This window comes from Solanum verrucosum, unplaced genomic scaffold (assembly GCF_900185275.1).
Source record: "Solanum verrucosum unplaced genomic scaffold, falcon-dt-bn FXZP01000268.1, whole genome shotgun sequence".
In the NCBI taxonomy this organism is placed as follows: domain Eukaryota; kingdom Viridiplantae; phylum Streptophyta; class Magnoliopsida; order Solanales; family Solanaceae; genus Solanum; species Solanum verrucosum.
In genome coordinates this window covers 5,274,561-5,295,915 of record NW_026019957.1, presented here as the reverse complement: position 1 = coordinate 5,295,915, position 21,355 = coordinate 5,274,561, and the positions used below count along the sequence as shown (strand labels likewise).

General features: G+C 32.0%; 3 protein-coding genes across 3 annotated transcripts; 2 read left to right on the top strand and 1 right to left on the bottom strand.

Moving 5' to 3' along the window:
- Positions 1-1,502: 1,502 nt before the first annotated feature.
- On the top strand, positions 1,503-4,705 carry LOC125814593 (pirin-like protein At1g50590). The gene is made up of 5 exons (XM_049494057.1): positions 1,503-1,592; positions 1,756-1,844; positions 2,169-2,197; positions 3,272-3,438; positions 4,127-4,705. The coding sequence occupies exons 1-5, from the start codon at positions 1,507-1,509 to the stop codon at positions 4,635-4,637; spliced, it is 882 nt and encodes a 293-aa protein (XP_049350014.1). The 5' UTR covers positions 1,503-1,506; the 3' UTR covers positions 4,638-4,705.
- Positions 4,706-7,199: 2,494 nt separating this feature from the next.
- LOC125814594 (uncharacterized) lies at positions 7,200-7,861 on the top strand. The gene is made up of 2 exons (XM_049494058.1): positions 7,200-7,497; positions 7,669-7,861. The coding sequence occupies exons 1-2, from the start codon at positions 7,251-7,253 to the stop codon at positions 7,692-7,694; spliced, it is 273 nt and encodes a 90-aa protein (XP_049350015.1). The 5' UTR covers positions 7,200-7,250; the 3' UTR covers positions 7,695-7,861.
- A 765-nt stretch (positions 7,862-8,626) lies between these two features.
- On the bottom strand, positions 8,627-15,600 carry LOC125814592 (glycerophosphodiester phosphodiesterase GDPDL3-like). Its single transcript, XM_049494056.1, has 9 exons — positions 15,394-15,600; positions 14,039-14,332; positions 13,219-13,334; positions 12,511-13,012; positions 11,727-11,765; positions 10,973-11,257; positions 10,485-10,627; positions 9,469-9,946; positions 8,627-9,170 (listed from the first exon to the last, which is right to left on the bottom strand). Exons 1-9 carry the CDS (start codon positions 15,497-15,499, stop codon positions 8,872-8,874), a joined length of 2,262 nt encoding a protein of 753 aa, XP_049350013.1. The 5' UTR covers positions 15,500-15,600; the 3' UTR covers positions 8,627-8,871.
- Positions 15,601-21,355: the final 5,755 nt, after the last annotated feature.

Here is a 21,355-nt window from a genome sequence, read left to right as displayed (position 1 = left end):
TTCAAATTTATTTAATATTAAAATAATTATGATCCAATAAATGAAAAGAGAGTAAATTAAATCCATTTTAATACGTTTGGAATATTTTAACTTTTTTTTTGCTTAATAGATAAAGAATAATTTTATTTTTCAAGGAATTGGAAAAAAGCTGTTAAGTTCTCAGCATTTTGCTTTTCTTTTACACTTTGACGTTCCATATGAAGGATAACTTGTTGAATTTTTTTTATATCCAGTTTAATGTCAACATAAAAATAAAGTGAATATAATAATAATTAATAATTGGTACAAATATTAAAACTTACTGATTATTACATGTTAAAATATTTATTGATAGTTTTAAAAATTTAGATATTAAGGAGATATCATTAAATAAGAATATACTCCCTTCAAAAAAAAAAAAAAAAAAACTCCCAAGATATCAAAACATATAAAAGTCTTATATTGGTGTTTCATCTCATTATTATTTCATTATAAAAATAATTTTTTTAAAAAGGAAATAATGTGTTATGATCCATAATAAAGAAATCAAAGCCTGCATATAAAGGAAAAGGGAAACTGTTGACCATATAATTAATCAAATAAAAATATAAATTTTCAAACATTTTAAACTTTTGGTTTAATACATCTCTTACATTTGTCAATAAATTTTTATTTAAATTTTAAAATAATGTACGATAGATGAATTTATTAAATTTTAAAATAATGGATGATAGTTAAACATCTGAACACATAATCATAAAGTATTTTTACCATTAACCAGAGGTTTCGGGTTTGAGCCCTGGGCATGGAGAAAATTCTATTGGGAGCGCCACCCCCGAATGGGCCCTGCAGAGCACGATCCAGATTTAGTCGGAGCTCCAATGTGGACTCCGGACACCGGATGGGAAACCAAAAAAAATCATAAAGTATTCTTATTTAATATTTTCTAATAAAATTGCACTTGTTCTCAAAAATCTATTACTCTAGGAGTAAATACTTAACCTCTCGTTATTGTTTTTTCTGAATTTTTCATCCGATGTTTGATACTTACATTGATGTCCGACTAGTTCAAATTTACATTATATAGGGTCTCATTTAGGGAGAAACATTTTCTACCAAGTAATTTTTTTAGGGAGAAACATTTTCCACCAAGTAATTTTTCATACCTAACACTCAAACTCGAAACCTCTAATTAAAAAAAATAAATTGCACTACATAATGGTTGTTAACTTGTCATTAAATTATACATATTATGATGTGTTTGGGAAAAGAAAAATAAATGATAGAACAGGTAAAGGGTGGGGGCAATGTGAATTGAATGAATTAAAAAGTAGATTAGCAAATACATCATGAAAACGTTAGGCTGACGTGAGAACCATATTTAGAAAAAATAAATAAAATCATCTTTTATTTTGACTTTCCCAATTTTCAACTAACCAACACCCCCTATAAATATGCTCACTAATTTACACACAAAACCATATGGTATAAAAACAAAAACATCATCATCATAGAAATTAAAAAAAAATGCCTCCGCGTTCTATCGTCAAGAAATTTCTTGCAAGGCCACAGCATGAAGGATTTGGTGCCGTTGTCAGACGAAGCATCGGAAGGTATGTCAAAAAATTATACTATATATAATGTCATTTTTTTCTTTACGTATACTGTAAATGTTTAATTTCTTTATTGAAATTTTTGATTCAGTCACTGCTACAAACAATGCACATTGATGATCACCAAGAGGATTAATTATTTTTTTGATATTTTTTTTTTCAGGTTTGAGTTGAGATATTTTGATCCTTTTCTTGTTTTGGATGAATTCTCAGTTTCTGCTCCTGCTGGTTTTCCTGATCATCCACATAGAGGTCACATTCTAATCATTAATTCTCCACTATTTTAAGCTATATACATTATCAGCTCACTCAAACAATATCAATTATATGTAAACTTCTTTTAAAATTGAAATTTTTAATCTTGAAAATAAATCCTGGATGACTGTAATAAACGATATCTATCATATACAAACTTCTTTAAATATTGAAATTTGTAATCTTGAAAATAAATCCCCGAGGACTGTTATAGCAAATAAAGATTACCTGACCTATGGTGTATTATAATTTATATTCTAATTTTTTTTCTTTACTAATACTATTTAATTTTTGTACTTTGTGTGTTTCTTAATTTTACAGGCTTTGAAACGGTCACATACATGTTGCAGGTATTATTATTATTTTATAAGAGTAATTGTGTTTCTTCTTTTAATTAAATAACTAAATACAGACATAATCATAACTTTTTCCATTTATGGTCGTGTTCATACAGTGTTTATGTGAATTGTCAAACACTAAACTAATGAATTACTGTATTAATTAATTAATGTCCACATTTTGGAAGGCAGTTGTTGAGAAGATGTGATTGTCTAACTTCTAAGAAAACCACTAATATGCTACCACTTGTTTACAAAAATTAAAAAAATATCAAAGTTTAGTGCTGGTGACAGATATGGATCAATTAAGAAAAATTCAACTAAGTATTAATTATGGAATATAATATAAATACCAATACTAATTAAGGAAGTCTCTTATTTTTTTCATTATTTCATATATATTACTTTCTCTGTTTTAATTAACTACTTAGATCTTCCATTCTTTTTAGTTTTTTTTTTCATACAAAAATCTTTTCTAAAGTTGAAAATAATTTAATTCAAACTTCTCAACTTACTTTTGATAAAAATTATAAATACACAAAATTGAACGAAAGGAGTATGTAAACCCACACGTTTCAAAAAAATTATAATCACACAAATTTCTGACCTATTTAAATATTAAATTTCAACTCTTTCTTTCTAAAAAAAAAATATTCAATCAAGTTAAACAAATTCACATGATATGTAGCTTATTTTCTTTGAAATAAATAAATAATAATAATAAAAATGACGCATTTAGTACGTATAGTGCATTTGTGTGGTGGAGCAATGGCGAAAAAAGTACATAATTATGACATGTTTCTTTCTTCTAGAAGAGTTTATAATACTATTTTTCTAATATCATTAGATGAACAATTTTAATAGTTTACTATTCTCCCTCTGTCCCTAATTACTTGTTCATTTTTTAATCGACACATCTATTAAGAAAATAATAATTGACATAATACATTTACCATTTTACCCCTATTAATTATGAAATAGATGAATTAAAAATTTAAAATTTTCAAAAAATTTTACTTTTTTCAAAGCAATCAATTGAGGATATAATAGATAAAAAAATTGTCCTTTCTCGATTTGTCGAAATAGGGAGCTGTGACACATGAAGATTTTGAAGGTCACAAAGGTACAATTAAAACTGGTGATTTACAATGGATGACTGCTGGAAGAGGAATTGTTCATTCTGAAATGCCAGCTGCTGAAGGAACTCAAAAGGGTTTACAATTGTGGATTAATCTCTCCTCCAAACATAAAATGTATGCATTATTATTCCTTCTATTTTATAACTAAAAAGGATTTTAACTTATATACATTGATATTATACTTCCCTTTTTATTTTATCAGATCATCTAAAAAATAATTATTTGTAAGCTTACATGTGTCCTAGGGCATCTTTTTATAAGGATTACAAGTGGGAACACAAACAAGGTGAAACATTAATATCTATATGGAATAAATATAACTACAAGTAAAATATTAGTGAAATTACAATAAATAATACTCCCTTTGTCCCAATTTATGTAACTTACTTTCCTTTTTAGTCAGTTCCAAAAACAATGACATATTTCTATATTAAGTAACAATTTAACTATAAAAGGTCTATTTTGCCTTTAATGAAATGATTTACAGTCATACAAATTTCTATCATTCATTTTGGACCACAAGTTTTAAAAGTCTTCCTTTCTTTCTTAAACTCCGTGCCGAATCAAACTACGTCACATAAAATGAGACGGAGGGAATAAATTCTAAACTCGTTTTTTTCAAAAGCGTACTAAATTCAATGTTGAACGTCTCGAATCCATCAAATATAAATTTTAAATCCGTCTACAAGTGCAAAAGACATGATCTTGATCAACTAAATTCAAGATCCAATAGCTTTAGGTCATTCATAAAAGTCAAATCTAGACTACGTCTCTATCTAAACATGTACTTTGTATACGACAGGATACAACCGCGATACCAAGAGATACCAAGTGAAAACATAGCAGAAGCAACAAAAGATGGGATCAAGGTGAAAATTATAGCAGGGGAATCACTAGGAGCAAAATCAGCCATATATACAAGAACACCAACAATGTATTTGGATTTCACTCTAAAGCAAGGATCACATCTTCAACAACCAATACCAAAATCATACAATGCATTTGTATATGTCTTGGAAGGTGAAGGTATTTTTGGGCCACATGAAGAATCATCATCAATAGGTGCACATAATCTACTTTTATTAAGTGGTTCTGGTGATGGGCTCGAGGCGTGGAACAAATCAACTAAGCCATTAAGGTTTATATTGGTTGGTGGTGAACCATTAGGTGAACCAGTAGCACAATTGGGGCCTTTTGTGATGAATACACAACAAGAGATTGATCAAACTGTTGAAGATTTTGATAATTATACTAATGGATTTGAAAAAGCTAAGCATTGGAGGTCACAAGCTAGAATTGGACTTGATTATTAGTGTCAAAAAAATGACAAAAATAGTTAAATTAACTTTGGTAGTAGGTTCAAAATAGTCCCTTTGGTATTACTTGATCAATTTCAATCTTTTAAGTTTGTCAAAGTTCGTAATTTTTACCTTTATCAGATATTTATCAAACTCTGAATAAAAAGATATGTAAAAGGCACTCACATTCAAAAGTACATATTTTACTGTTTATGCTTTTTTTTATCTATGATACAATATAATTTTTTTGTTTTAAAAAGTCAATCTTAACTATTTGAATTTGATAAATATTTAATTATTTTTGACAAACTTAAAAGGATCAAAACTGGGTTAATTTCCAAGTCATTTTATTGCAAGTAGTTAAGAATCATCATTGTTTCTTTTGTCATTCCCTTTTTCTTGATGATTTTTTTAAGGTTTTCAATATATCCAAATTCCAAAGAACCCAAATTTGAGTCCCCCATTTTGGCATGTCCCCCACTGTACAATGATCCATCATGTTGTTACATCTTTTTTTATTTTACATTATAATAAGATGGAGGGTTAATTAAAATATCGTAAACTCAATAAGAAGAGTTAGTTATCGATATAGTGTATTGAGAAGATTTCATTAAAGTTATTTTTTTGAATCTTCTTTATATGATTTCCTATAAAGTCATTTAATTATAGTTTTATGCCTTATAAAGGCTTTTTTCTTTTATCATTAGATGTCTTTATTAATTTTTTATTTATTTTTAATGTCAAGTAGGACAATACCTTGACTAACTTTAGGTACACAAAAATGCCAACTGGAAAAAAATACTGATGACCCACTCGTAGTTCTAACCTAATCCTATCAACCAATTATTTATTCAAAAAATAATTATATATAAGAAAAATTAATTCAAACCTCTAATGGATGAATTACTTGATTTGTAGAGATTAAAAGATTCCACACTCAAAATTAACAAAACCCTATATTTTCTATACTCAAATTAACTAGTAATTGCATAAAAATTTGTTCTCATTAGAATAATAAAATTTAATTTCAAAACGATTTAGGACTTAATTTGACATATATTTAAAACTAAACGACTAGATTTAAATTCAAAGCGACTTTATAAAAAATTACTTTGTAGGATCTTCTCCATATTTAAATGACTAGTGTTTACATTTATTTGTATAGCAAGATTTTCATCAAGTTTTTTAAGGAGTAAATTGGTAAAATTATCTTCTTATTTATCATTTCTATAGAGCAACTTTCACATATAGCAAACTTAAAAATTATATTTGTATGTTATAGCTATAGTTTGCATAATTGTGCTCCATAATAAACTTTATGTTTGTTATGACTATTAATATGTATATTTCGCTATACATATACAAAAGAAGCAATTGTATAATCTGCTTCGGTATACATTTACAAAAGAATTAATTGTATAATCTGTGTTTGTATAAAGCGAGAAAGAGAGAAAGACAAAAGAAAACTGGGTAGGGGAAGATCTATATTTGTATAATCATAAGTGTATAGGACGCAAATATATGTATTTATATTTGTATATACAATTTTCTCTTACTTTATACAAACACAAACACAATTTATACATTTGTGTTTGTATAAAGCTAGAGTGGCAAGCGAGATATGGGAGAGTGGCGAGCGAGATCTGGGAGAGGGGAGAGAGGGGAATGAAAAGATATGTATATATACAATTTTCTCTCGCTTTATACAAACACAAACACATTTTATACATTTGTGTTTGTATAAAGTGAGAGAGGCAATGAGAGACTGCCCAACGAGAAACGAGAGTGGGGAGCGAAAAAATCAGGGAGAGAGGCGAAATGACAACAGTTTGCTACGGGTTACAATTAAATCAAACTGTGGTTATAGCATTTAATTTAAATTAATAGTTTGCTATTTTATACAATTTTTCCTTCTAATATGCGTGTAAAAAAAGAAAATGATCAACTAATATGGGACGGAGCGAGTAACAACTTAACTTTAAAATGCCAATTTTATCCTTAATAAAATAATTTCTTGTCACACAAATATCTATAACTTATTTTAGTCCATAAGTTTCAAAAGTCATTCTTTCTTAAACTTCGTGTCAAGTCAAACTAAGTCATATAAATTGGGACGGAAGAAATACTAGCATTATTGTTGCACAAGAAAAAAAGTAAAAATTATTGCACTTATTTATCCTTTAAAAAAGTATAACTAAATTTGTAAGTGTTATTTAAAAGACACGTGAATTGAATCAATTGTAATTACGAGATAATAAAGAAGAATGATGTAAATAATTGATAAGCTAAAAACAATTGAAATGAATCAATATTAAGTAATAATTAGAGTTTGTTGAGCCTGATTCCGATGATATCTTTGATAAGATGATCTCAGATAAAAATGATATTCTTTTCCTTTTTCAACGGATCTTATTTTGACAATGAATAATAAAAACACAAACAAACCATCTGAAAAAACTTAGAGTGCCCCAATATCCTACAAAATTGGATATCCACCATATTAATTTGAGGTGTATTCTCAAAATGAAATACTATAAATAGGAGAATTAATAGCATAAACAAATCGTCCAACAAAAAAAAAAAAAGAAACACAAGCAACAAGCACTATTTTTATTATATTTTTTAAAAATGGAGGCATCAAAGAAGCTTGTTGCAATGTTTCTCGTTTGCATCGTTATGATTTCTTCATCTGTACACGTCTCCATGGCTGATGGAGAAAGTAACGCAGAAAAATTTAAAAAAGCATTTAACGCTGTTGCAACTGAATACACAGTTTGTTACAATATTTGTCAAAAAGTATGCTCCGATGCAGGATTTGGTTACACACATTGTGAGATGAAGTGCGATGAAGATTGCACAGCTAAATTGCTCAAAGGTATATAACGTACCTAAAAGGGTCACTCTATATATGTTCTGTTTGATGGACGAAATCTTCTTATTTTAGAATCAAGTTTTCTTTACATACTATATGTTATGTGATTTTAACGTTTAATAATAGTAAGTTGGTTATGATTTTATAACACATTAATATGTTCTATTTTTGCAGAGAGACTCCAAAACATGAAGAATTAAAGCCTTGGAAATGGACCAAAGGATGCAAATGTAGGGGAAGGAAAGAAAATAAAAGTAAAACAGTGGTTTTTAAATTTTATTTCTACTAATTCATTAATTTACCACTGTATTTGTAAATTTTAAGATTCAATAAAATTGTTTCTTTCTCTAATTATTGTTGTTTCTCTCATCAAATCAATTGCAATTAGTTTCATTTTTTTTATTTTATGTTTCTTAATCTTCTTGATATATATTGGCCAATATAACATTCCTTTGATATACATAATGTCACTATTTTCTGAAATATTTAAAAAATATCACTAGAAAAAGTAATAAGAAAGTCAAAACCATGCATCAGGAATTTTTTTCTTAATATTAAGGGTACAATGGAAATAACAACCAACTTTACTCTTAAAATGATAATCATTTTGGGATAATATTTTTGAGCAAAAACAATAACAAGTCCAGCGTAATTTCATAAAGTGAAGTATGAAAAAGGTAGGATATACATAAATTTTATTCCTATCTTTATGGGATAGAAGGATTGCTTCTAATACACTGTATAAGTGACTATTAATTTGAGATGAAGGGTGTATTGTATATAAAATTCACTCCTTACATATAAGATCTACAAGCAAAATGATGTTTATCGAGGAGTTCCAAAACTAAAAATCTCGATACAACGATTGAACTCTATGAGATCGAATCTCAAGGAAGAAGCGGGAAGGAAAGGGTGGTTGCACGTTTTCTGGGAGTAATGCCTCCTTTCTCTCTCTCCCCCAGGACTCAGTCACTCGGGTATCATATTCATTCCCAACGGGAGATCTTTCTTTTTTTCTTTTTTGTTTCACATTTCTCATCAAAGGAGCTGAAAATCACTCGTTAAAAACTTTATTGCATATATTATACGTAGACGACATACTGGTTGAAAAACGGAGGGTCAGTGAGAGAGTATTTTATATTGTCTCGGTAAGGGCTAGTCCAATCTCTTTTAACACTGCTATAATATTTTGGTAACAAAAAGTTCCTATCATGTTTTACTCATATTACCAAAGGATTAACATAATTTTAGATTAATTACATTCTTAATATTTAACTGATTGACCTAATAAACGAAATATAGGATAATCATTTTTAAAAAAAAATGAAATTTAACTGCAAAATGGAGATACAATTGCACAAAATGGTCTTACTGAGATCAAAAGATGACAAGATCAGCAAGAAGAATGGTGAGGCAGCATGTGAAAACGCCGGCTACAACTGAGGATTGACCGATTGGAGAGGTGGGAGCTGCATTAGCTGTAGACTCATTGCGAGCAGTAGGGGTTATCTTTGCAACAGGAGGTAGAGGTGGCTCAACCACATCACTTTCGGTAAGTATCGGGCTGGGAGCTTCTGCTGGTGGCAAAGATTGACGAGACATGAATTGTAGGAGAACTCCAGGACTAACAAGGCTAAAATACAGTGGTGGGACTTTGTAACGCAAACAACGGTTCCCTATAACCCAGCACATGAATATATCTCAGTATTGAATCACAGGGTAAGTCCATACTTGCCCAAATCAGTGCTATTTCCAAATACAATCACTACATGCCCAAATCAGTAGTAGTTTTACTTTGATACACAAGAAAAAGCACCATATGGCAGATTGCAGCTTACTTTCACAGGTAGACGGAAATTTTTTAATTCAGTACTAACATGATGCATGTGCATGAATTTCAGATAATGCACCAAAAAAATGAGGGAACGATAAATAAAGAGAAGCTAATGCGATGGAAGTATAGGAATTACTTACTTCTGTATGTAGCAGCTGTGCGAGGGAAATCTGTTATAACACCATCAATGCCAGCTCCAACGAAATAATTGTTTATCTCTACAGATGAATCTGAGAAAAAATCCCATGCTTGAGACACAAATTCATTGTTAAAGCGTTGAACGTATACTGAGAGATTTGATGAGTGCAGTTTCTCCATCACATTTGTTTTCCCAACAAGAAACTTACTCTCGCTTGGAAAAACAGAATTCTTGGTTAAAATTACAGAACTAGCAAAGCTCTTGATCTCGGATATAGTTGAGCTCTCAATATCACTGATATCATCAGCAACCCTATAAACAAGTTCATAGCGGTTTTTCTTAAATTCTTTCAGAACTGAACTGTCTTTTGATTGGATCATAACTTTCTTCGCTGTCTGATTATTATAACCAGCATTCCTTAAGGCTTCACGAACAGCATCAGTTACACCAAATCCCTGATTTGCCAGGTAAGCTGCATTCTGCACAAGTTCCAGAACATCGACAGATGAAAAATGAATAGTTATGGAATTATGTTGGTTCCTTCTGGCAGTAAAATTTTGCTTCTTAAAACAAACTGAGAAAAATGTCGTTTATTTCGACATCAGTCAAATATTTCACGAGAACAACCTTATTGCTTATTAGCCATAAACAGGATCTAAAATAGAAAACTGAAAAGGATCCATTTTGGAATTTTCCATCTCAAGGCATTATTTTTCCACCCCTTAGTGCCAATTGCATGCAAAACACGAACCACAAGAGCAAAAAGGATTTATTCTATCTAGGTAAAATCCATCATGTCAACCACTGAAGTTAAAAATCATTGCATCCATATTCCAAAAGATGTTCTTTGCTTTCATGGAATATTAATTCCCTTTTATGGACTGTCAAAATTTAAGTCACGTTGAATAATTGCAGAACGGATATTAGCATTTAAATGAAATATGGACTTAACATTTGCTGATACATAATGTTGTTGGTATCAACAATGTCAACAGAACCGGCAATAAATAAACTCACCTCTATGCTGATCATGACACCAGATACAGTTGAGGCATTTTTTGCATATGTCAAGAAATCCGCCAATGAAACAAAGTTTCCCTCATTTCTGGCTTTTGGATTTCGGTACAATCTAAACTCTAACCATGCGTTTGTTATTTCCGCTACAAGAAATTAGAGCATGTTAAGTACATTAGTTAATATTTTATGCTAAGCTAGAAGTTAACCTTATTAATTTTAAGAGGAAAGAATAGTCTTTGTCACTAACTTAGTTAACTGACCAGTATCCAGAAAATGTATATCTACATTATTCACATGCAAGCAAAAGAGATGGCAATTCACAAGCTGATTTCTTGTTATAAGGTTTGAATTCAACCCATTAACTTGAAGATGCGTGAACAACTTTTGTCATTAAACATACTATCTTCAGCATCTTGAAAACTTGAAGGCGGTAGATGTTTAGTTTGAAAAGTTGTAAGGTAATATAAAGGGAAGTAGATTGGACTTACGTTTCAGGCTATTAATCTCATCCCAAGTAAGGTTAAAGGTGACTACTCCATTAGTTATGTTCAGTTCTGGGACAGTACTAGCAATATTGGTGAATTGCGATCGAAAAATTGTAGTCTTATCTATCAAATTAATAGAGCCCAGGCAGAAGGGTATTCCATCCTTTGTCATTTGAACAGGACAGTCAAGAACATCTGCACCATCCGAAGCAGCTTTTGTATATGCCAAATCAGTACAACCCGGGTAGTCTCCACTTGCTCCTTCAGATGTGATAATCAGAAGCTTTTCTGTAGGCCAACAGGAAAATGGAGAAAGAGTGAGATATAACGTCTTGTACAGAAGAACAATTTAGTCCTACTCAAGATATGAGCATGGTCGCGTCGTTGCACAAAGCTTTAGAAGTGCTAGCTTGGATTCACATGACTCAATAAGGTTATTTTCTCTTGAAAAGCTAAGGTATCTCCAACACAATATAATTCTCAAATTCTTCGCTTACTCTTTCATAGAAGAGTCTCTCTGGAATAGTAATTTGAAACCAATCTCATTTTATTAGACCAGAGAATTGATCTCAAACTCAAAATTTCTCAAATCAAACCTTTTCCAGTCCATTTTAACCTTGAGTATAGTACTAGCTCATAAGTTTCGCAGGATAATGGTTCGCATTTTCCTATTTCGGGTATAAAAGCCATCTAGTGTGCAAAACAACAATCACCGGTGACCGGTCTAACAAAAATGAGAGTGTTGTTAGTAGCTTACCTCGAGGTTTATCATTCTTATCCAAATGAGTAAAGCAATCTGCAACATTACAAGAAGTATAAGAATAATGAAGATTATCACAGTAGAAAGAGAAATAGCACAGAGCTTCAAGACTAACTGAAAATATCCATGAATATAAAATGCAAAAAAGGTCCTGTCAGATACTCAAATCTAAGCTATTACCGAGGTAACTGCGATCACCTTCACCTTATCCACCACATTTATAAATCTAGTGTGTCCAACAGTCCGCTATTTGATATCACTATCGGTGATCATTTATCTCGAAGAAAACTATTTACTTTTCCTTTCATGTCTCCTTTTTATTCCCAAATTAAGGTTAGGACAAGCATATCACCTCAAAACCAGTTATTGGACTTTATAGTGGCCACCCACTCTTATGAATTTGACTCTATATATCACACATGTGTGTAGAAACATTTATATTTATGTTCTTCAGGGATTAGCCTATGCATTTTCAAAGTCCAACACACCCTGATTACAGTTCCACTCACTACTCGGGTCTTGTAAACTAGCACAATTTCATCCTCCAGAAACTTTGGAGTTGCCTAGATTTACTTTGCACCAAGGACACAATAAGATATTTAGAAAACAGGAAATAATTGTTGAGAAATGCAAGAAATTCTGGGACTGCCCAAAATTGAAGATATCTTCAACAAGTCATCGTATTCACAGTCAAGTAATTTACTAGAATGAGCAACTAATATTATGAAAGCAACAATAAGAGCACAGAGATTCTGTTATTCATCAATTATAGTGTGGTTACCTATTGCCGCTGATGGAGTTACTGGGAAGTCAGACAGTACTCCATCAACAGAGAAGTTGCCATTGTCAACAAAGGACAAATACTCAGATGTGGGATCATAGCTGTAATTGTAAGCAAAAGGTACATCATTTGCAAACTCCGATGCAAAAATCTGAAGACCTTCTTTATGAGCATCTAAGACAAGTGACGTATATGGTTGTAAGTAGAGAGAGTTGTCCACCGGCCAGATATAAGATTTGGGAACAAGAATTCCAGAGGCAAAGGTTTTGATAAATGTGAGATTCTTCAATAAAGAACCATACGTTTGATTTGTTGAAGGCTCAACATCATTCTGTCCGAGAAATCGGAAAACGAGTTTTGTAACTCGTGAATTGAGTCGTGACAGAATACTTCTGAGGAAATTCACCTCAGGCGATGAAATATAGTTGATCAGAACACTCCTGGACAGGGATATAATATAACTTCTCATACTCAAATTATGCTGGCCGAAGAAGTTGTCATGCTGCAAAAACGATTTGCAAAACAAAGGATCAATAAAAGCGGCACCAACACAAACTCAAGGCAACATTTAGCAAGATCCAACGATATACAACAATATGTTGTAATAACACATTAATTGATAACTTTAAATGAAAAGAATCTGAAATAAATTAAAACCAAACAAACTATATCCTTATAAATGGAAACTTTTCACAACTGAATAAGTACCTGGATGTTCAACCATAATCCCGGAGGTTTCACTTGGTTTACCACATCCTGGACAGTAAGAATGCTTTGCTGTGTTCCATCAAATCTTGAAGTTCGTGAATAAACTCCTTGCTTCACTGTCCAAAAAAAATAAAAGTAATATTTAGTCAGTAGAAACTTCAGTCACCGTAAGTAACTGCTACAAGCAAAGTAATCAGTTCAGCATCCCTAACAAGGCTATGATTCTCTAGATTATATGACCAACATAATTTTCCATACCAATTTTAATTTTTTTACGGCAGGTATTTGTCTTAAAAGCCGAGTTATTAGACATCATTACTGATTGTCTTTGATTTAAACATATGTGAAGAATCAAAAGTGTATTTCAAATTACTTATGGAGAGAAGGGTTTAATTTCAATTGGATTATAAATACTAGCATAATGTTCTCGAGTACAAGTATGCCCATTCACACTTCACCAAAGGAGTCAACTTAGGAAGATGTGCCCACGTGCGGTCCTGAAACGATGGGTTCTTTCTTTTGCAGTTCATCAAGGAGTTGCAAACTACCAGTGGCATGCAAATAAATTTACGTATGGATCCAACATGCCATTTCAAGAAAGAATAAAAAAATCCAACATGGAAGAACCCTTTATTATATAGAGCAGGAAAAGGAAAGAACGAAAGATAGTAAATGAGACAAAGTCCCTGCAAATAATTGTTTATACTTTATATCATAAACCATAGGAAGGGATATTGCAGCAAAATTGCTATTCTTAAACATTGATTCCAGAATCTTGGACTTATAACGTGAAATACATGTGGAACATATTTGGACTTACAGGTGACGGGCGCGAGATCTTTGAAATTGTAATCTGTAGAGAACCATCCTTGTGTTGGTACTCCATTCACTAAGTATTTACTCTTCTTATTTTTGAAGTAAAAATCAATGTCAGAAGCATTGTCGAGCTTGAGGTCAGGAAAACAAATGCCAACCCCATCTTTAGTGAGTTGCACATCACACCAAATAATCGCATTGGGCAAGCTAGTTTCCAATGCCATAATATATGCATCATAGCTTGAATCAGGCAATAATCCAGAAAATCCACCACGTGCTATAACTAATGGTGCATGTCCTGCAAACAAGAAAATCCACCACGTGCTATATTAACTATGAAATATTGTAAAGAATGTTGGTTTTTTTAAAGGTTAAGCCTTAAAGATGAGGTGTAATGTGAATTAGGAAATGGAATAAAATAAGTCGTAGGAAAAATAGAGCCCATTTCTCCCTCATTGGTGATGAAGAGGAGATCTTTTGTGCTTCTAAATAGAAACAATCCTTCTAGCTAGTAAAGGTTGTCGTCGTCGCTCGAATTCGGCAAATGATGTGAATTTTTGGACAAATATTATTTTTCATTTCTCATTAATTCATTCCCTTTTCTAACTTAAATTAATTCGCGCGAAATAAGTTAATCAACTAAAATTTGCGGGATTAATTTTTCAACAAAGAGTTACCTCTCTTCCCAACAGTCACTTCCATACCTGTTGATGGCTATAAATTATCCGAGGCTTCACCTCATTTGATATACTCAAAAACGAAATCTTCTACTTCCTAAAAGCACACAGAATTCATATATTTCTTCTCTTTTTCTTTGCATAATTTTTTTTAAAGAAAAACAATAATTACTATCATGTGATTTACTTCGTTTGTTGAGTTCACTATAGTTTTATAATTTCAACTGCCAATATCACAGAACACTGTTCTATTAGGAATTAATCCAAACCTTGGGCAAGTGTGAGGGGATTAAATTCTCTTAAGGAAAATTCATTTTCTTTTGTGGGATTGGAACTATATTTTCCTTCCATTATTTTCGTTTATGTTTATATATGTTGATTACAGGAATAACAAAGAATGCAAAAGGCAAACTGATTAATTAACTTTTCAATTCCCCTGTGGGCAGGTTGGAGAAGCATTGGACTTGAAATTCTACACAAAAGACTCTGATCAGTATCCTCTAACAATTTTTTTTGGTGAAAAAACCTAAATTACTAAAGCGAACTCTGGAGGTTAACAATTTCCTAAATAAAAACCCAAACTCATACACTCTGCGAAAATTGTTCAGCTAACTCAAAGTTGACAAAAAAAAGGTCCAAACTTGAGGAAGTAATTGGAAAGTAAGCAACGAAAAGAAGTTACCGTGTAGTGTGAGCCATTTAGTGGTTGCATTGTTAAGTGCTTGAGTAGTAACTGAGAAGCAGGAGAGGAGCACAAATAAGCATGAGAGGCGCCGGAGATTCCACATTTCCGGCGAGAATTACCGGAGAAAGTTTAGTCGGGAATGCGAACTATATTTGGGTTCGACAGAATGATGAAGAAGATGAAGGAAGACGAAAGAGGTTTTAGCAATTTTAAAAAGTTTGTAGTGTAGAGAGTTTTAGAAAGGCTACTAAAGCAGGTAGTTTTTTCGAGCTGGTGTTGTTTAATCATACTTAGAAACTATAAACACCATTAAAGCATCCTAAATTATCGCTCCTTAATATTTATCATTTCACAAAATCAATGCATAAAATACACTTTTCTTTCTATTTTTCTTTTAAGTTATTAGTCTTGAAAAATACTATACATTTCACAAACATAGAAAAACTAAGTAAATAATTCATATCTATTAGTATTGGCCAAATTAATAAATTCATAATTGAAAATTTGACTTCAAAAAAATATTAAATAAAGAGAATAGTAAACTTACTTAATTTCTTAATGTACATGAGATCTAAAATGATGATGTATAAATAAAACAGGAGTAATTAATTAAAATGAATATTGTATTAATGGAAGTTGTTGCGTGACCCCACTTAACTTAACTTGTATTTACCTCGCAGTTTCACATGAATTTGTTGTAGTTACTTGTGACTAGTTACTATGTTAAACACTCGTTTTGAAAAACAAGTTATCTCATGATTAAATTTTTAATGTGGATAAAATTAACATTATAATTTTGAAATAATTAATCTGAAAATAAGTTATTTCATGATTTTATCTTAACCAAACATGAGATAAACTTATACTAAAATTAATTTTGACATTAGTTCTTCATTTTCTCTCATACTAAACAAGACCCCTAAGTACTTACTCCGTTCACTTTTACTTATTCATTATATGTTTAAAATAAATTTCACTTTTATCATATCAAAAGAAATATCTTTTTTCATGTTTTACTTTTAATTATTCATTCTTCAAATCATTTCTAAAAGTCCAAGACTAAACATCAATCCATATGAGTATTATGATAGAACATTCAACCACTATTCTTTACTAAGCATGTAAAGTTTAAACTGAACAAATAAAAATGTCTCGAAAAAGTAATTATTAACCTGATTAAGCAATCTAATTATAAATGAAAGTGGTAGTAATAGAAGTATTGCCCCACTTAAGTTGTGTTTAGTTTAGGAATTTGTGATGGTTAGTTGTGACATTTGACTAGTAGTTATTTAATACAATTAATTATAATTTTCTCTTGCTCCTCTCTTCTTGATGCTTGTTTCAAGACTACCATTCAGCAGAATTTGTTTTGGTTGGTAGAATATGTTGGAGAGTTAAATTTATCCCTACTCGATTTTTGTAATAATAATTTAATAAACATATGACATATTTTTACATATTTTATCTTAATTTTTTATTTATGCATGATAAATTAGCATGATATAAAATGATGGGAGCATTATTATCTTTAATATAGTCATGTCAATTGCTAACTATAAAATTTGGCATGCAAGTCTTGTGAATCTTTTAAAGAGTAAAGGAATGCAACAACATCTATACCCCTAAATTAAATCCTTTATAGGTGTTGAAGTCCCTCCAATTTTATTTATGCTTTCAAAAGGACTTCTGTTCCAATAATTGCTATTCAACCTCTTTGATTGTTGTTTCGTTATTGAACCTGGCTCCATCATTGAACCTGACTCCATAATTGCTATTTGCATCTACCGTGTATATCTCCTTCATCAATGATTACTCACTCCGCAGTCCGCTCCTGATCTGTCTGATCCCATTCAGAATTGAAAACTTAAGCAAAAGTAGTAGTGTTGAGGCTGGTACAATCTTTATGTCATGTATCCATGTTCTTTCTTAAAGCTATGTATTATATCTCATATTCTCTCATTTATATGCGAGGTTTAAAGGATACATAGATGAAACTGAACGAGATGAAGAAATATGTAAATAAACAAAGCTATAAATAATAACTGAAATAAGACAAATTGAATGTATTAAATAATATCAAGCAAATATAGCATGTGTTGTGGAAATATCCTCGAAGAAGCTCGAAAGTTACTGATGACAAGTAATGAAATTGCTAGAGAGAAAATTATAATTTTTGGTAAAAGAATTCAATTGTGTATAATGTGATGAATTTGTTGATTTTATAGGATGAATTTTTGGGATCTGTTTGCCAAGAATTAACCTCTCTTGATTCAAGAGTGGACCGACATCTCTTCTGGACAGTTTCATAACGGCTAGTGTTGACTACTGGGTTATCTGCGAGCATTTCAATCCTTAGCCCGACGTTAATTTCACAAAGTGAATGTACCCTCAGACTTCGGGTATCATCGTTGTTTTTATTACCTTCCACACGTCATTGTATGACTTGGTCACATGTCTTATCTATTTTTACTGTATACAAACTTGAAATCGAATTTCAGATTCAGAAAACAATTTACAACATAATTTCTAACTCACTTTTGAAATTTTATTCAAGTACATTCAATCATAAATATCATTTCACATATTCTTTGTAAAATATAGAGAAAATGGTCTAAAACCCCCCAATCTATACGTGAAATTTCAACTACACACTCCAACTTCACGGATGTCCTATTACCCCCTGAACTTCATATTTCTCTATTTTCTACACACTTAAATGCTGACCTCAACACATAAACCAAATACATAGTCCAACGTGATTGCACGCGTCGGGTCCCCCGCCTCTTCAACTCCCAATTCCTATTTTTCCCCCATTTACCTCCTAAAACGTAGAAGACCCATAAATCATCCTTTCAAGTTTTCATTTGCCATTTTTGATGAATTTCGAGAAAATTCAAAATTCAAATTAGAGACCTAAATAAGAAATTAAAACAGATTATAACTATAAATTCAAGATTTGAAGTAGAAATGAACATAAACAACTAAACCCTACCTATTTTTGAGAGAAAATCGTGAATTTTTTATACTAGGAAGTCGTGATCCTGTCTTGTTTCTAGGACGAGGTACGACCCTTGGGTGGTCATGATTATATTGGGAACTAATGACTTCATGATGAGTCAAAAGAAATGGGCAACAATAAGCCATGGATGAAGAAAGTTTTAACAAGTATACTCGTGTAAAGGCAATTAAGGATTTTAGCGGGAAGGTACGATTAAAAAGGAATCGGGTTGGTTTTGTCAAGATGTGGGTTGGCAAGGTAAGAGATGATTGGTTGTATCAACTTTTTAGCCATTGGAAGGACTTTTTGCATGGTTTGAGTTGTAGCAGTTAAATACTTGTGATTGTAGAAGATTTCGATGAAGTTTCATTTGAGAAGTTTGACTTAAGGTAAAGGGTAATATGCGGTGGATGTTTGGCCAAGAAACTATAATGATAAATGATTTACGGGAAGAACAAGAGTCTTGCGCGATTGATATAAGTTAAGAGATGTGAAGGAATAAGACATCACGTGTGGATCCTTAGTTTGAAGTTGAGGATTGTGTAAATTTCTGCTTTTATGTTAGATATGACAATGCAAGGTGGACTGGTTCAGCACAAATGTATGATGTGTTATCAGCTACTTTTTGAACACTTGGTAAACGTGGATGTATAAGGAATTCTGCAGTTTTTGAATTGGTTTGAATTGTTCAGCTTATGGTAGGTGGCTTACGAGTGTCCAACCGGAAGGACTTATAGCTCTACATGGTTATTGAGGATTTTGAACTAGGTTGATAACTCTATTTATGGAATTATCCAGACTGTTGTAACGCGTTACATAGATCCTTGATGGTAAATAGAGGTTGTGTGCTCATAGTATACGGAATTATTGGAGTGACCAAGAACTGCTTCAAGTTTCGGCATGAGATATATGATGGTTTGAATAATAGTTGAAGCTGGGTAAGTAAAGGATCGCATGTAATCGATATTGGTCGTGATTCAATAGTTCTATCTCAATGAAAAGGTACTATGACATTTAGAACTTGGATTATTAGCGATTGGGTGAGACCCATATCGATCGTGAAATGCTTCAATGAAAGGAGGAAGGACCATAATTCAAAATTTTGGAAGCAACGATGTGTTTCTAAGAATGACTGGATACTAGTGACCGTCTGAGGGTAAAGTAACTGGCCGGTATGACTATGATGTTCTGGTAGTATTGATATTGTTGGCTTTAATGGATCATTGTAAAGAGTATGAGAAAATGGATAAATTGAGTATGTCTATGATTGTTATGAGGCTGGACTGGCTGATTGTGAAGTCAGACGAATGGGAAGGTGTGTTATGGACATCGTGGAAGGGATATCTTGGGTTGTTCAATTTCGGTTTTGTATATTCTTATGTGACCACCTACCTCATTTTAGACATGGTTTTGGATTATGATTCTCTGTCTATGTTCAGACGTGTTTTTACTTTTGTGGGTGGATGCCTAGTGGTGAATCGGATGGACCGATTCATGCTTTCTTGGCAGAATAGAATACTTGTATGGGTGGGCCGATTCAGAGATAGTGGGTTCGATGTGGTATTGGGGTGGTGGAAGGTTTTCGAAAGTTCTACAAGTGTCATCTTGCTTTTGGAAAGGTATAGAGAGGCTACCGTATGTGGCTACAGTTTTTGGCTATTTAGGTATTTATCTTGCCCTTGTATGCATGGTTCAGCTAGGTGTGGTTCGATGTTTAGGTGGCCCGTGGGCCTAGTTCTTCCGTTGCTGGAGTTGTCTACAATTACGGATCCTACTTCAGTGTTTTGGTGGCATCCTTAGAGGTTTTATATGCTTGGATGGGTCGATCATCAGTTGGATACTTGATCATTTCTATCTGTGGGTCAGATAAGCGTGATTATTCTAAGATGGGTGCTCAATGGATATGCATCAGATTAGTATGACTCAGACTTGTGGAAATGTGGTAATGAGAATGGAATTTTTTCTAGAGTCGGTGATGGTTCGTGTGTTGTGAGAGCTTGGTGACTGATTTAGGTTCATCCTTGATTTTTCTGTGGTTATTGATTCCGAAATTTCTCTCGTGGTTACATGATTAGGGGTTTGTCATGGTAAATATGTTGTGGTTTTGAAATCTTAGATTCAGATTCAGTCTTTGAGTTAGTCGGTGGTTTGAAATAACCCTTTGAGGGTTAAGTTGTCAAGATTGATTTGGGAATCCTTTTTTTTTATATTGATTTTTGGGATAAGGTTTAAGAATGGGTTCGTTTGGAGTAGTAATTATTGAGTTCGGAAATTTCACCTCGGGGTTGATAGCGTCGAGTATTTTTTTGCCTTCTTCTACTTTATGTTCGAGGACGAACATGATTTTTAGTGGTGAATAATGTAATGACCCTAAAGGTCATTTTTGGGAATTTTCGTAAAATGACCGTTTTACCCCTCCCGATAGTTGCCCCGAGTCCTAATTATTGTATTTTCGAAGTTGGTTTGAAGGAAAATTGATGAAAAGTTGAGTTCTTCTCACCTTCTAACGCGCCTAGAGGAGGTGTTCTCACCTCCTATGACAGGTCAGCGTTTAAGTGTGTAGAAAATAGAAAAATATGAAGTTTAGGGGTAATAGAACACCCGTGAAGTTGGAGTGTATAGTTAAAATTTCGGGTATAGATTGGGAGGATTTTAGACCATTTTCTCTAAAATATATAATCAAACATAATCATATATTAATCAATCTACCTTCATAAAAAAAAATTAAAAGTGGAATATATTATAAATTTATGACCAAAAGCTTACTAAATACTGTAATTTCAGTAAAAAAAAAAAAAAACTTTTAAAATCACTCTATTTGATTGGGTTGATTTGTAATAAACCGTTAGTTATTTGAGGTAAAAACATAACCAAATCAAACCGTCAACATAATCATTAAAGTTTTTTTTTTTGTTTTGAGATACTTGTTGCCTCATTGTTGGTAAAAAGCACAGTGCATCA

What these genes read in the sequence shown, in the direction of transcription:
- LOC125814593 (XM_049494057.1), top strand. Translation starts at nt 1,507, where the DNA reads ATGCCTCCGCGTTCTATCGTCAAGAAATTTCTTGCAAGGCCACAGCAT. An exon ending in GTCAGACGAAGCATCGGAAG is followed by an intron (nt 1,593 to 1,755) that starts GTATGTCAAAAA and finishes TTTTTTTTTCAG; the next exon opens with GTTTGAGTTGAGATATTTTG. An exon ending in CTCTCCTCCAAACATAAAAT is followed by an intron (nt 3,439 to 4,126) that starts GTATGCATTATT and finishes TGTATACGACAG; the next exon opens with GATACAACCGCGATACCAAG.
- LOC125814592 (XM_049494056.1), bottom strand. Translation starts at nt 15,499, where the DNA reads ATGTGGAATCTCCGGCGCCTCTCATGCTTATTTGTGCTCCTCTCCTGC. An exon ending in TAAATGGCTCACACTACACG is followed by an intron (nt 14,333 to 15,393) that starts GTAACTTCTTTT and finishes TCTTGTTTGCAG; the next exon opens with GACATGCACCATTAGTTATA. An exon ending in TAAGAATGATAAACCTCGAG is followed by an intron (nt 11,258 to 11,726) that starts GTAAGCTACTAA and finishes GTTGGCCTACAG; the next exon opens with AAAAGCTTCTGATTATCACA.
- LOC125814594 (XM_049494058.1), top strand. Translation starts at nt 7,251, where the DNA reads ATGGAGGCATCAAAGAAGCTTGTTGCAATGTTTCTCGTTTGCATCGTT. An exon ending in CACAGCTAAATTGCTCAAAG is followed by an intron (nt 7,498 to 7,668) that starts GTATATAACGTA and finishes CTATTTTTGCAG; the next exon opens with AGAGACTCCAAAACATGAAG.